Here is a 14,795-nt window from a genome sequence, read left to right on the forward strand (position 1 = left end):
CTATAGCCAGACGACCTTTCATGGGTCTTCTATAGTCAGAAGACCTTCCAAAGGTCTTCTTTAGTCAGAAGACTATCCAAAGGTCTTCTATAACCAGAAGACCTTCCATAGGTCTTCTATAGCCAGAAGACCTTCCAAAGGTATTCTATAGCCAGACGACCTTCCATAGGTCTTCTATAGCCAGAAGACCTTCCAAAGGTCTTCTATAGCCAGCGGACCTTCAAAAGATCTTCTATAGCCAGAAGACCTTCCATACGTCTTCTATAGTCAGAAGACCTTCCAAAGGTCTTCTAAAGCCAGAAGACCTTCCAAGGTCTTCTATAGCCAGACGACCTTTCATAGATCTTCTAAAGTCAAAAGAGTTTCCAGAGAGTGTCTATAGCCAGAGGGTTTCTATAGGCAGAATAGTTTCCAGAGGGTTTCTACAGCCGGAAGACCTTCCATAGGTCTTCTAAAGCTGGAAGAGTTTTCAGAGGGATTCTATAGCCAGAAGACCTTCCATAGGTCTTCTAAAGCCAGAAGACTTTTCAAAGGTCTTCTATAGCCAGAAGATCTGGGTTTTCCATAGCCAAGAGACCTTCCATACTTCTTCTAAAGCCAGAAGAGTTTCCAGAGCGTTTCTATAGCCAGAAGACCTTTCAAAGGTCTTCTATAATCAGAAGACCTTCCAAAGGTCTTCTATAGTCAGAAGACTATCCAAAGGTTTTCTATAGCCAGAAGACATTCCAAAGGTATTCTATAGCCAGACGACCTTCCATAGGTCTTCTATATTCAGAAGACTTTCCAAAGATCTTCTATAGCCAGAAGACCTTCTATAGGTTTTCTATAGCCAGAGGACCTTCCAAAGGTCTTCTATAGCCAGAAGACCTTCAAAAGGTCTTCTATAGCCAGAAGACCTTCCATAGGTCTTCTATAGTCAGAAGACCTTCCAAAGGTCTTCTATAGCCAGACGACCTCGCATAGATCTTCTAAAGTCAAAAGAGTTTCCAGAGAGTGTCTATAGCCAGAGGATTTCTATAGGCAAAAGAGTTTCCAGAGGGTTTCTATAGCCGGAAGAACTTCCATAGGTCTTCTAAAGCTAGAAGAGTTTTCAGAGGGATTCTATTGCCAGAAGACCTTCCATAGGTCTTCTAAAGCCAAAAAACCTTCCATAGGTTTTCTACAGCCAGAAGACCTTCCATAGGTCTTCTATAGCCAGAAGACCTTCTATATGTTTTCTATAGCCAGAGGGTGTCTATAGCCAGAGGATTTCTATAGGCAAAAGAGTTTCCAGAGGGTTTCTATAGCCGGAAGGCCTTCCATAGATCTCCTAAGGCTAGAAGAGTTTTCAGAGGGATTCTATTGCCAGAAGACCTTTCATAGATTTTCTATAACCAGATGACCTTCCATAGGTCTTCTAAAGCCAGAAGATCTGGGTTTTCCATAGCCAAAAGACCTTCCATAGGTCTTCTAAAGCCAGAAAACCTTCCATAGGTTTTCTATAGCCAGAAGACCCTTCAGAGGTCTTCTATGCCAGAAGACCTTCCAAAGGTCAAAGTCTTCTATAGACAAAAGACCTTCAAAGGGCAGATATAGCCCAGAGGACCTACAGAAGATCTTTCAAAGATCTTCGATAATCAGAAGACCTTCTAATGGTCTTCTATATTAAGAAGACTTTGTAACGGTCTTCTATCGAAAGAACCGTCTTCTATTGAAGGAAGACCTACCGGTGTTCTATAGAAATATATCCATCCAACGGTCTTCTGTAGAAGGAAGGCCTTCCGAAGATTTTTAATAGAAAGTTCTTATGTAGAAAGAAGTCCTTTTTGCGGTCTTCTATGGACAGAAGTCCTTCCAGGGGTGTTCTATTGACAATCTTTCTTAAGTCTTGTGTAGATATAAATCCTTCTTAAGGTCTTCTATGGACAGAAGATCTTCCCAGGGTCGTATATGGACCGAAGACCCTCCAAAGTCTTTTATAGACTGACAACTTTCTTAAAGTTCTTCTTCTATAGCCACAAGACGTTCTACAGGTATCGTATAATCAGACAAAAGTTTCTATAGAAGGCAATTCTTAAGGACAGAAGACCTCCTTAATAGGGCGAAGAACTTTGTATGAACTGCAATCGTTTCATAGGTGTTCTGTGGACAAATATAAGGTTTATCTAAACGTCTTCCATGGACAGCAGACCTGTCAATATCTTTGTTCTGTCAGAATGCCTTCCAGTGGTTTTCAGTGGATAAAAAAATAATACAAAATAACTTCTACTGACAGAAGTCCTTCTAAAATCTCATTCCTAGATTCAATCGGTGTTTTTAGTTTATTTTGCTTACCTTTATTATTTTTTATTTTGTTATTTTTTTAACAAAATTGTAATTATGGATTTATTTATTTTTTTCTAAAACTACATTTATTAAATAAATTGGCGGTATTCATTGCTGTTCAGCAATATTGATTACATATACAATAGAAAATTCTGGCTTTTAGTATCCTTGTTGCAAGGATACATAAATAAGATACATTATGATACTAATATCAAACAAATCCTATAATATTTGAATTAGTTGGCATGACATTTGTCATCCTTCCTAACTTCTTTTTAACTGCTAATGCTCTAAAAAAGGCCTTAAACACTAACAAACAAAATTGCACTAAACTCAATGGAAAATGTTGTTACAAAATCTCGACCAAAGTGAGCGATCATCGTGGCTATGAATTCCATCGTTTTCAGGTAATGTTTTTCTATATAACAAATATTCTTGATAGAGCTTGGGATCAGCGGGACCCCAATTGCGGCAGGGTTTCAAGGAGTTGTAGAATTTCTAAAATAGAAGAAAGGTAATTAAAAAGGATAAACTTATAACTTAACGTAGCTGGACTTACCTCCATAAATGTGGTACCCTTTTGCTTGTAGATGGCATGTAGGGCCCACAATGGCAGTTGGACCACACCAATGGCCCATATAATCCAAGCAATATTATAAACACTGACTGGATAACCTACTCCGTTATAGGTAAGGGGTTCCAATGTAATCAAGGTGTAAACAAGCACAGCAAACATAAGGCCAGGGGTGATAAGGGCCCAACATATGCGCCAATATAAACCGGTTTTGACGCCCAACATAAATTCTATGTCCTGACACAAGCGTTTGACACCTGGAAAAATAAAACCGATAGTAAGAAGGATATTGAAGGTATTGTTCTTGTCTCTTACCATAGATCCAGGCAATTGTCATTAGCTCCGCAATGGCCAAGAAGAGAGCAATAAACGAGCAACCAAAGAAATCCACTAAATTCAAAATGAATTGTCCTCCTGGGGTCATGTAAATGATGCCACACAAAAAGCCCAGCACAGCCATGGCTGTGGCCAACATCCAATGCCTTAGATAGGGGAAACGATCCTTTATTACCGTTATGACACACGAAGCCATGCCGACATTACTTCCCATGCCCAAAACCAAAAGCATCAAAAAGAACAGCACCGCAAAAACTTGGGGCAAATGTTTAAATTTGGCTATGGCCTCGGGGTAGGAGATAAAAGCCAAACCAGCTCCTCCCTTCACTACTTTGGAGATATCCGAACTGTTGGTTTCATAGGCCAGATTGCCCAATATACCAAAAATTATGCAGCCAGCCAAAATAGAAGTTACCGAATCCACACTGGTAATGATAATGACATCCCTGTAAGAACAACAACAACGTTTATGGTAGCATAAACAACAAGAACGACAACAACAATGAGACGAAATTTATGAGGCTTGCAATAGTAAATTATTCTCCCACCCCAACCCCCCACTCACCTGTAAACATTCTTCCGAAAATTATTAAAGGAGGCATACATGACCAGGGTACCAAAACAAATCGCAAGGGAAAAGAACATTTGGGTTATCGCATTATACCAGACCTGGAAAGGAAATAAAGAAACAAAAAAAAACAAAACCCAAAAAGAGGTCATTCAGTTTGGCCCATATGTATGTTTGTAGCTGTATGGGTGGGTGTACGGCTATGTATGTTAACCTACCTGAGGATTTAAAAGCTGATCCCATTGTGGTTTTAAAAAGTACACAATTCCATCTAAGGCACCGGGCAATGTTAAGGCACGCCACAGCAGAACAAACATCACAACATAAGGAAATAGGGCGAGGAAATAGGATGCCTTACCCGAACTGCGTATACCTTTGATTAATATGACGGCGATTAGTGTCCAAGCTGCCATTAGACATAATATCAAATCCCAACTAGGCGTCCCCAAACCCTCATCGAGAGACTCTGCCTCACGCAATACAGATTTGGTGAAAAATAACTCAGCTGAGGATACATGTTTGGTTGCGGTTTCATTGGCGGGGGTTTGTGGCAGCACTTCTGATGTGGCAATACACTCGGGACCCCATTCCGGGCGACAATAGGTCCAGGGTAGTATGGCCGCAAATGAAGAAATTAAATATTTGATAGTAAGGGCCATAATGCTGGCGTAATAGGTGGTTGCCACAGCGGTGGAATATACTTGACCATAGGCAATGCCTGGAAGGGAAAAATAAAAAGTAAGTTGAAACGGCGGAAAGACAAAACTGACGGGGAATTTTCGTTCAGAATAATCTCTACATATTTTTAATATTGTGAGATTTGAATAGGAACTTCCCTCAAAAGTAAAGCCTTCATTTTTTTAGTAGCTTTAATTAAACTTAAGTTTTTTCCCTGTAGAAAATTACAAATTTTCAGATTTAATTTTATTTTCTAGAAAATTCCTTTCGGAGACTTTGCTTTACAATCTCAGGTTAAGGTTAATTTAAAGCTTTTCTCTTCCACTAAAAAATAATTACATCTCAATACTGAAATATCCCTTGGAGAGAATTTTCTTCGGTGTTCTTTCTTAAAGAATACTTTTCACTTGATCCCCTACTCACCTTTCATCAGTGGCACCATACCAAACGCCTTAATGCATCCACGACTTGAAAACTGGCCCAATATCACCTCCATATAATAGACAGGTCTACCAATGAGCAGCAGTACAATAACATAAGGTATAACAAAGGCCCCACCACCATTGGCCAAGGCAATAAAGGGAAAACGCCAAACATTTCCCAAACCCACAGACAAGGCAATGCAGGAGAATAAAAATTCAATTTCATTGCCCCATTTGTCACGAATGGTACCCGATTCACTGCTGGTTACATCCGATGTAGAGACCTGGAAAATGTGATCTTTTAATGGTCTTCAAATTTTGTTATAACCGTTGAAATACTCACATTATCTTTTGTGTAGAGAATTATTTGCTTAGCTGAAGTACCTTCTTCCGCTTGCAGCAGATTTACCTGCTTTTGGGTTAATTTATCATAGGCTGAATTCATGGTATTCTTTATTGGCATTGTAGACTCTAGAAATGCATAAAAAAGAAGACCAATTTGAATGGATTGAAAGAGAAAATCGAAAGTAAATTGTATGTAGATTGGCAGAAAGTCTCCAAATAAAGACCTTTTTATAAGAAGCACCCTTTCTTTGAGAAAGGGTCTATAGAAGCACCCTTTCTTTGAGAAAAGGTCTATAGAAGCACCCTTTCTTTGAGAAAAGGTCTATAGAAGCACCCTTTCTTTGAGAAAGGGTCTATAGAAGCACCCTTTCTTTGAGAAAGGGTCTATAGAAGCACCCTTTCTTTGAGAAAGGGTCTATAGAAGCACCCTTTCTTTGAGAAAGGGTCTATAGAAGCACCCTTTCTTTGAGAAAGGGTCTATAGAAGCACCTTTTCTTTGAGAAAGGGTCTATAGAAGCACCCTTTCTTTGAGAAAGGGTCTATAGAAGCACCCTTTCTTTGAGAAAGGGTCTATAGAAGCACCCTTTCTTTGAGAAAGGGTCTATAGAAGCACCCTTTCTTTGAGAAAGGGTCTATAGAAGCACCCTTTCTTTGAGAAAGGGTCTATAGAAGCACCCTTTCTTTGAGAAAGGATCTATAGAAGCACCCTTTCTTTGAGAAAGGATCTATAGAAGCACCCTTTCTTTGAGAAAGGGTCTATAGAAGCACCCTTTCTTTGAGAAAGGGTCTATAGAAGCACCCTTTCTTTTACAAAGGGTCTATAGAAGCACCGTTTCTTTGAGAAAGGGTCTATAGAAGCACCGTTTCTTTGAGAAAGGGTCTATAGAAGCACCGTTTCTTTGAGAAAGGCTCTATAGAAGCACCGTTTCTTTGAGAAAGGGTCTATAGAAGCACCGTTTCTTTGAGAAAGGCTCTATAGAAGCACCGTTTCTTTGAGAAAGGGTCTATAGAAGCACCCTTTCTTTGAGAAAGGGTCTATAGAAGCACCGTTTCTTTGAGAAAGGGTCTATAGAAGCACCCTTTCTTTGAGAAAGGGTCTATAGAAGCACCCTTTCTTTGAGAAAAGGTCTATAGAAGCACCCTTTCTTTGAGAAAGGGTCTATAGAAGCACCCTTTCTTTGAGAAAAGGTCTATAGAAGCACCCTTTCTTTGAGAAAGGGTCTATAGAAGCACCCTTTCTTTGAGAAAGGGTCTATAGAAGCACCCTTTCTTTGAGAAAGGGTCTATAGAAGCACCGTTTCTTTGAGAACGGGTCTATAGAAGCACCGATTCTTTGAGAAAGGGTCTATAGAAGCACCGTTTCTTTGAGAAAGGGTCTATAGAAGCACCGTTTCTTTGAGAAAGGCTCTATAGAAGCACCGTTTCTTTGAGAAAGGGTCTATAGAAGCACCCTTTCTTTGAGAAAGGGTCTATAGAAGCACCGTTTCTTTGAGAAAGGGTCTATAGAAGCACCGTTTCTTTGAGAAAGGGTCTATAGAAGCACCGTTTCTTTGAGAAAGGGTCTATAGAAGCACCGTTTCTTTGAGAAAGGCTCTATAGAAGTACCGTTTCTTTGAGAAAGGGTCTATAGAAGCACCCTTTCTTTGAGAAAGGGTCTATAGAAGCACCCTTTCTTTGAGAAAGGGTCTATAGAAGCACCCTTTCTTTGAGAAAGGGTCTATAGAAGCACCCTTTCTTTGAGAAAGGGTCTATAGAAGCACCCTTTCTTTGAGAAAGGGTCTATAGAAGCACCCTTTCTTTGAGAAAGGGTCTATAGAAGCACCCTTTCTTTGAGAAAGGGTCTATAGAAGCACCCTTTCTTTGAGAAAGGGTCTATAGAAGCACCCTTTCTTTGAGAAAGGGTCTATAGAAGCACCCTTTCTTTGAGAAAGGGTCTATAGAAGCACCCTTTCTTTGAGAAAGGGTCTATAGAAGCACCCTTTCTTTGAAAAAGGGTCTATAGAAGCACCCTTTCTTTGAAAAAGGGTCTATAGAAGCACCCTTTCTTTGAAAAAGGGTCTATAGAAGCACCCTTTCTTTGAAAAAGGGTCTATAGAAGCACCCTTTCTTTGAAAAAGGGTCTATAGAAGCACCCTTTCTTTGAAAAAGGGTCTATAGGAGCACCCTTTTTTTGAAAAATGGTCTATAGAAGCACCCTTTCTTTGAAAAAGGATCTATAGAAGCACCCTCTCTTTGAAAAGGGGTCTATAGAAGCACCCTTTCTTTGAGAAAGGGTCTATAGAAGCACCCTTTTCCTTGAGAAAGGGTCTATAGAAGCACCCTTTCTTTGAAAAAGGGTCTATAGAAGCACCCTTTCTTTGAGAAAGGGTCTATAGAAGCACCCTTTCTTTGAGAAAGTGTCTATAGAAGCACCCTTTCTTTGAGAAAAGGGTCTATAGAAGAACCCTTTCTTTGAAAAAGTGTCTATAGAAGAACCCTTTCTTTGAAAAAGGGTCTATAGAAGCACCCTTTCTTTGAAAAAGGGTCTATAGAAGCACCCTTTCTTTGAAAAAGGGTCTATAGAAGCAACCTTTCTTTGAAAAAGGGTCTATAGAAGCACCCTTTCTTTGAAATAGGGTCTATAGAAGCACCCTTTCTTTGAAAAAGGGTCTATAGAAGCACCCTTTCTTTGAAAAAGGGTCTATAGAAGCACCCTTTCTTTGAAAAAGTGTCTATAGAAGCACCCTTTCTTTGAAAAAGGGTCTATAGAAGCACCCTTTCTTTGAGAAAGGGTCTATAGAAGCACCCTTTCTTTGAGAAAGTGTCTATAGAAGCACCCTTTCTTTGAGAAAAGGGTCTATAGAAGAACCCTTTCTTTGAAAAAGGGTCTATAGAAGTACCCTTTCTTTGAAAAAGGGTCTATAGAAGCACCCTTTCTTTGAAAAAGTGTCTATAGAAGCACCCTTTCTTTGAAAAAGGGTCTATAGAAGCACCCTTTCTTTGAAAAAGTGTCTATAGAAGCACCCTTTCTTTGAAAAAGGGTCTATAGAAGCAACCTTTCTTTGAAAAAGGGTCTATAGAAGCACCCTTTCTTTCAAAAAGGGTCTATAGAAGCACCCTTTCTTTGAAAAAGGGTCTATAGAAGCACCCTTTCTTTGAAAAAGGGTCTATAGAAGGACCCTTTCTTTGAAAAAGGGTCTATAGAAGCACCCTTTCTTTGAAAAGGGTCTATAGAAGCACCCTTTCTTTGAAAAAGGGTCTATAGAAGCACCCTTTCTTTGAAAAACGTTCTATAGAAGCACCTTTTCTTTGAAAAACGTTCTATAGAAGCACACTTTCTTTGAAAAACGTTCTATAGAAGCACCTTTTCTTTGAAAGAGGGTCTATAGAAGCACCCTTTCTTTGAAAAAGGGTCTATAGAAGCACCCTTTCTTTGAAAAAGGGTCTATAGAAGCACCCTTTCTTTGAAAAAGGGTCTATAGAAGCACCCTTTCTTTGAAAAAGGGTCTATAGAAGCACCCTTTCTTTGAAAAAGGGTCTATAGAAGCACCCTTTCTTTGAAAAAGGGTCTATAGAAGCACCCTTTCTTTGAAAAAGGGTCTATAGAAGCACCCTTTCTTTGAGAAAGGGTCTATAGAAGCACCCTTTCTTTGAGAAAGGGTCTATAGAAGCACCCTTTCTTTGAGAAAGGATCTATAGAAGCACCCTTTCTTTGAGAAAGGATCTATAGAAGCACCCTTTCTTTGAGAAAGGATCTATAGAAGCACCCTTTCTTTAAGAAAGGGTCTATAGAAGCACCCTTTCTTTGAGAAAGGGTCTATAGAAACATGCTTTCTTTGAGAAAGGGTCTATAGAAGCACCCTTGCTTTGAGAAAGGTTCTACAGAAGCACCCTTTCTTTGAGAAAGGGTCTATAGAAGCACCCTTTCTTTGAGAAAGGGTCTATAGAAGCACCCTTTCTTTGAGAAAGGGTCTATAGAAGCACCCTTTCTTTAAGAAAGGGTCTATAGAAGCACCCTTTCTTGGAGAAAGGATCTATAGAAGCACCCTTTCTTTGAGAAAGGGTCTATAGAAGCACCCTTTCTTTGAGAAAGGGTCTATAGAAGCACCCTTTCTTGGAGAAAGGATCTATAGAAGCACCCTTTTTTTTGAGAAAGGGTCTATAGAAGCACCCTTTTTTTTGAGAAAGGGTCTATAGAAGCACCCTTTCTTGGAGAAAGGATCTATAGAAGCACCCTTTCTTTGAGAAGGGGTCTATAGAAGCACCCTTTCTTGGAGAAAGGGTCTATAGAAGCACCCTTTCTTTGAGAAAGGGTCTATAGAAGCACCCTTTCTTTGAGAAAGTGTCTATAGAAGCACCCTTTCTTTGAGAAAGTGTCTATAGAAGCACCCTTTCTTTGAGAAAGTGTCTATAGAAGCACCCTTTCTTTGAGAAAGTGTCTATAGAAGCACCCTTTCTTTGAGAAAGTGTCTATAGAAGCACCCTTTCTTTGAGAAAGTGTCTATAGAAGCACCCTCTCTTTGCGAAAGTGTCTATAGAAGCACCCTTTCTTTGAGAAAGGTTCTATAGAATCACCCTTTCTTTGAGAAAGGGTCTATAGAAGCACCCTTTCTTGGAGAAAGGGTCTATAGAAGCACCCTTTCTTTGAGAAAGGGTCTATAGAAGCACCCTTTCTTTGAGAAAGTGTCTATAGAAGCACCCTTTCTTTGAGAAAGTGTCTATAGAAGCACCCTTTCTTTGAGAAAGTGTCTATAGAAGCACCCTCTCTTTGCAAAAGTGTCTATAGAAGCACCCTTTCTTTGAGAAAGGTTCTATAGAATCACCCTTTCTTTGAGAAAGGGTCTATAGAAGCACCCTTTCTTGGAGAAAGGGTCTATAGAAGCACCCTTTCTTTGAGAAAGGGTCTATAGAAGCACCCTTTCTTTGAGAAAGGGTCTATAGAAGCACCCTTTCTTGGAGAAAGGGTCTATAGAAGCACCCTTTCTTGGAGAAAGGGTCTATAGAAGCACCCTTTTTTTGAGAAAGGGCCTATAGAAGCACCCTTTCTTTGAGAAAGGGTCTCTAGAAGCACCCTTTCTTTGAGAAAGGGTTTATGGAAGCACCATTTCTTTGAGAAAGGGTCTATAGAAGCACCTTTTATTTCAGAAAGGGTCTATAGAAGCACCCTTTCTTTGAGAAAGTGTCTATAGAAGCACCCTTTCTTTGAGAAAGGGTCTATAGAAGCACCTTTTCTTCGAGAAAGTGTCTATAGAAGCACCCTTTCTTTGAGAAAGTGTCTATAGAAGCACCCTTTCTTTGAGAAAGGGTCTATAGAAGCACCCTTTCTTTGAGAAAGTGTCTATAGAAGCACCCTTTCTTTGAGAAAGTGTCTATAGAAGCACCTTTTCTTTGAGAAAGTGTCTATAGAAGCACCCTTTCTTTGAGAAAGTGTCTATAGAAGCACCCTTTCTTTGAGAAAGGGTTTATAGAAGCACCCTTTCTTTGAGAAAGGTTCTATAGAATCACCCTTTCTTTGAGAAAGGGTCTATAAAAGCACCCTTTCTTTGAGAAAAGGGCCTATAAAAGCACCCTTTCTTTGAGAAAGGGTCTATAAAAGCACCCTTTCTTTGAGAAAGTGTCTATAGAAGCACCCTCCCTTTGAGAAAGTGTCTATAGAAGCACCCTTTCTTTGAGAAAGTGTCTATAGAAGCACCCTTTCTTTGAGAAAGGGTCTATAGAAGCACCCTTTCTTTGAGAAAGGGTCTATAAGGGCACCCTTTCTTTGAGAAAGTGTCTATAAGGGCACCCTTTCTTTGAGAAAGTGTCTATAGAAGCACCCTTTCTTTGAGAAAGTGTCTATAGAAGCACCCTTTCTTTGAGAAAGGGTCTATAGAAGCACCCTTTCTTTGAGAAAGTGTCTATAGAAGCACCCTTTCTTTGAGAAAGGGTTTATAGACGCACCCTTTCTTTGAGAAAGGGTCTATAAAAGCACCCTTTCATTGAGAAAAGGGCCTATAAAAGCACCCTTTCTTTGAGAAAGTGTCTATAGAAGCACCCTCTCTTTGAGAAAGTGTCTATAGAAGCACCCTTTCTTTGAGAAAGTGTCTACAGAAGCACCCTTTCTTTGAGAAAGGGTCTATAGAAGCACCCTTTCTTTGAGAAAGTGTCTATAGAAGCACCCTTTCTTTGAGAAAGTGTCTATAGAAGCACCCTTTCTTTGAGAAAGTGTCTATAGAAGCACCCTTTCTTTGAGAAAGTGTCTATAGAAGCACCCTTTCTTTGAGAAAGTGTCTACAGAAGCACCCTTTCTTTGAGAAAGGGTCTATAGAAGCACCCTTTCTTTGAGAAAGTGTCTATAGAAGCACCCTTTCTTTGAGAAAGTGTCTATAGAAGCACCCTTTCTTTGAGAAAGTGTCTATAGAAGCACCCTTTCTTTGAGAAAGTGTCTATAGAAGCACCCTTTCTTTGAGAAAGGGTCTATAGAAGCACCCTTTCTTTGAGAAAGTGTCTATAGAAGCACCCTTTCTTTGAGAAAGTGTCTATAGAATCACCCTTTCTTTGAGAAAGGGTCTATAAAAGCACCCTTTCTTTGAGAAAAGGGCCTATAAAAGCACCCTTTCTTTGAGAAAGGGTCTATAAAAGCACCCTTTCTTTGAGAAAGGGTCTACAAAAGCACCCTTTCTTTGAGAAAGGGTCTATAGAAGCACCCTTTCTTTGAGAAAGGGTCTATAAAAGCACCCTTTCTTTGAGAAAGGGTCTACAAAAGCACCCTTTCTTTGAGAAAGGGTCTATAGAAACACCCTTTCTTTGAGAAAGGGTCTATAGAAGCACCCTTTCTTTGAGAAAAGGTGTATAGAAGCACCCTTTCTTTGAGAAAGTGTCTATAGAAGCACCCTTTCTTTGAGAAAGTGTCTATAGAAGCACCTTTTCTTTGAGAAAGTGTCTATAGAAGCACCCTTTCTTTGAGAAAGTGTCTATAGAAGCACCCTTTCTTTGAGAAAGGGTCTATAGAAGCACCCTTTCTTTGAGAAAGTGTCTATAGAAGCACCCTTTCTTTGAGAAAGTGTCTACAGAAGCACCCTTTCTTTGAGAAAGGGTCTATAGAAGCACCCTTTCTTTGAGAAAGTGTCTATAGAAGCACCCTTTCTTTGAGAAAGTGTCTATAGAAGCACCCTTTCTTTGAGAAAGGGTCTATAGAAGCACCCTTTCTTTGAGAAAGGGTCTATAGAAGCACCCTTCCTTTGAGAAAGGGTCTATAGAAGCACCCATTCTTTGAGAAAGGGTCTATAGAAGCACCCTTTATTTGAGAAAGGGTCTATAGAAGCACCCTTTCTTTGAGAAAGGATCTATAGAAGCACCCTTTCTTTGAGAAAGGGTCTGTAGAAGCACCCTCTCTTTGAGAAAGTGTCTATAGAAGCACCCTTTCTTTGAGAAAGGGTCTATAGAAGCACCCTTTCTTTGAGAAAGGGTCTATAGAAGCACCCTTCCTTTGAGAAAGGGTCTATAGAAGCACCCATTCTTTGAGAAAGGGTCTATAGAAGCACCCTTTATTTGAGAAAGGGTCTATAGAAGCACCCTTTCTTTGAGAAAGGATCTATAGAAGCACCCTTTCTTTGAGAAAGGGTCTGTAGAAGCACCCTCTCTTTGAGAAAGTGTCTATAGAAGCACCCTTTCTTTGAGAAAGTGTCTACAGAAGCACCCTTTCTTTGAGAAAGGGTCTATAGAAGCACCCTTTCTTTGAGAAAGGGTCTATAAAAGCACCCTTTCTTTGAGAAAGGGTCTACAAAAGCACCCTTTCTTTGAGAAAGGTCTATAGAAACACCCTTTCTTTGAGAAAGGGTCTATAGAAGCACCCTTTCTTTGAGAAAAGGTGTATAGAAGCACCCTTTCTTTGAGAAAGTGTCTATAGAAGCACCCTTTCTTTGAGAAAGTGTCTATAGAAGCACCTTTTCTTTGAGAAAGTGTCTATAGAAGCACCCTTTCTTTGAGAAAGTGTCTATAGAAGCACCTTTTCTTTGAGAAAGTGTCTATAGAAGCACCCTTTCTTTGAGAAAGTGTCTATAGAAGCACCCTTTCTTTGAGAAAGGGTCTATAGAAGCAGCCTTTCTTTGAGAAAGTGTCTATAGAAGCACCCTTTCTTTGAGAAAGTGTCTATAGAAGCACCCTTTCTTTGAGAAAGGGTCTATAGAAGCACCCTTTCTTTGAGAAAGTGTCTATAGAAGCACCCTTTATTTGAGAAAGTGTCTATAGAATCACCCTTTCTTTGAGAAAGGGTCTATAAAAGCACCCTTTCTTTGAGAAAGGATCTATAGAAGCACCCTTCCTTTGAGAAAGGGTCTATAGAAGCACCCATTCTTTGAGAAAGGGTCTATAGAAGCACCCTTTCTTTGAGAAAGGGTCTATAGAAGCACCCTTTCTTTGAGAAAGGATCTATAGAAGCACCCTTCCTTTGAGAAAGGGTCTGTAGAATCACCCATTCTTTGAGAAAGGGTCTATAGAAGCACCCTTTCTTTGAGAAAGGGTCTGATTAAAAACACAATTACTTTTATAATGGGTCTATAAAAGCACCCTTTCTTTCAGAAGGTATCTATCTTTCAGAAAGGGCCTATAGAAACATCCCTTCTGAAAGAAAGGTTGCTTCTGCAACAGCTATTTATTTACTGTTTTTATTGAAGTAATGTTTATACTTCCTCTTTCAATCCACCCTAATGGATGGGCCTGTTATGTATAAATGTAAAACAATAATAAATACAGACAGTTACTATAATTGTCTGATAGATGAAAACAAGACATGTTATTGACATTCGCAGTTGACCACTGAATTTTATTCTTCTTCTGTCCTCTCTCTCTTTCACTCACTCATTAAAGAATATAAATCAAATAAAACATAGATAAGCTACTTGTCATAAATCGTAGCTGGGTTAATACGTTGTGCAATAAAAAACGTGCTTACTGTTTGAGATCGTAATGAAGAAATATGTATATACATTAGGGTTATGACTTTTTTACAAACTGGTATCCCTTTATGATATTTTGATGGGTTGTTATGTAAGATTACATAAAATTTTAATTATAAAGTCATTCTCACTACAGGAAATCATTTTTGAGAAAAAATGCCAAAAATTCATAACCCTAATATACATACATATATCGCTTATCACTCAACAAAGCTTGTTCGTTAAATGTTTTGCAAGAGTACATTGGTATTGAGATGTTTTTTTAAGGGAGCATTTCATAAGGTGGTTGTCCTTATAGAAATGTTTTTGGGTGGTGACAGATCTGTTGGGGAAAATTTACATGAGAAGTATTTTTCCTAAAGAAAATGTTATGTGTTAAAAGTTATCACTTGCAAATACGTGTCCACTTATCGGCTTTTATATATAAATTTGCAGTCAAAATTGTCTATAGTATTCCTGTTGGGGACGAAAAATTAAGACGTTATAGAGAAACTTCGTTATAAAGAGACTATTTTCATGTTTTTGGAGACAATCCGTTATAGAATTATTTATTATAGGAACTTTCGTTATAGAGGAATATGGCTGCATATTAGGCGGGGCGATTTGAAAACCTTAATGGGCCCTCCGCGATTCTGATTCCTAAGATTGAACTG

General features: G+C 39.2%; 1 protein-coding gene across 2 annotated transcripts in view; it reads right to left on the minus strand.

Annotated features, from left to right (window-relative positions):
• Positions 1 to 2,292: 2,292 nt before the first annotated feature.
• Positions 2,293 to 14,795, minus strand: part of LOC141405175 (sodium-dependent nutrient amino acid transporter 1-like) — a 32,233-nt gene continuing 19,730 nt past the window's right edge. Inside the window, exons 2-8 of one of the 2 annotated variants that reach the window (XM_073989249.1) lie at positions 5,226 to 5,353; positions 4,884 to 5,166; positions 4,001 to 4,500; positions 3,780 to 3,883; positions 3,194 to 3,660; positions 2,864 to 3,135; positions 2,293 to 2,802 (exon numbers count right to left, since the gene is read on the minus strand). In XM_073989249.1, the coding sequence (XP_073845350.1) occupies positions 2,638 to 2,802; positions 2,864 to 3,135; positions 3,194 to 3,660; positions 3,780 to 3,883; positions 4,001 to 4,500; positions 4,884 to 5,166; positions 5,226 to 5,345 (1,911 nt within the window). In that variant the 5' untranslated portion in view covers positions 5,346 to 5,353 and the 3' untranslated portion in view covers positions 2,293 to 2,637. The remainder of the gene's footprint in view (positions 2,803 to 2,863; positions 3,136 to 3,193; positions 3,661 to 3,779; positions 3,884 to 4,000; positions 4,501 to 4,883; positions 5,167 to 5,225; positions 5,354 to 14,795) is intronic. The other variant, XM_073989250.1, reaches the window with a different exon arrangement.

This window comes from Musca autumnalis, unplaced genomic scaffold (assembly GCF_047663935.1).
Source record: "Musca autumnalis isolate F117 unplaced genomic scaffold, ASM4766393v1 scaffold_5, whole genome shotgun sequence".
Lineage (NCBI taxonomy): Eukaryota > Metazoa > Arthropoda > Insecta > Diptera > Muscidae > Musca > Musca autumnalis.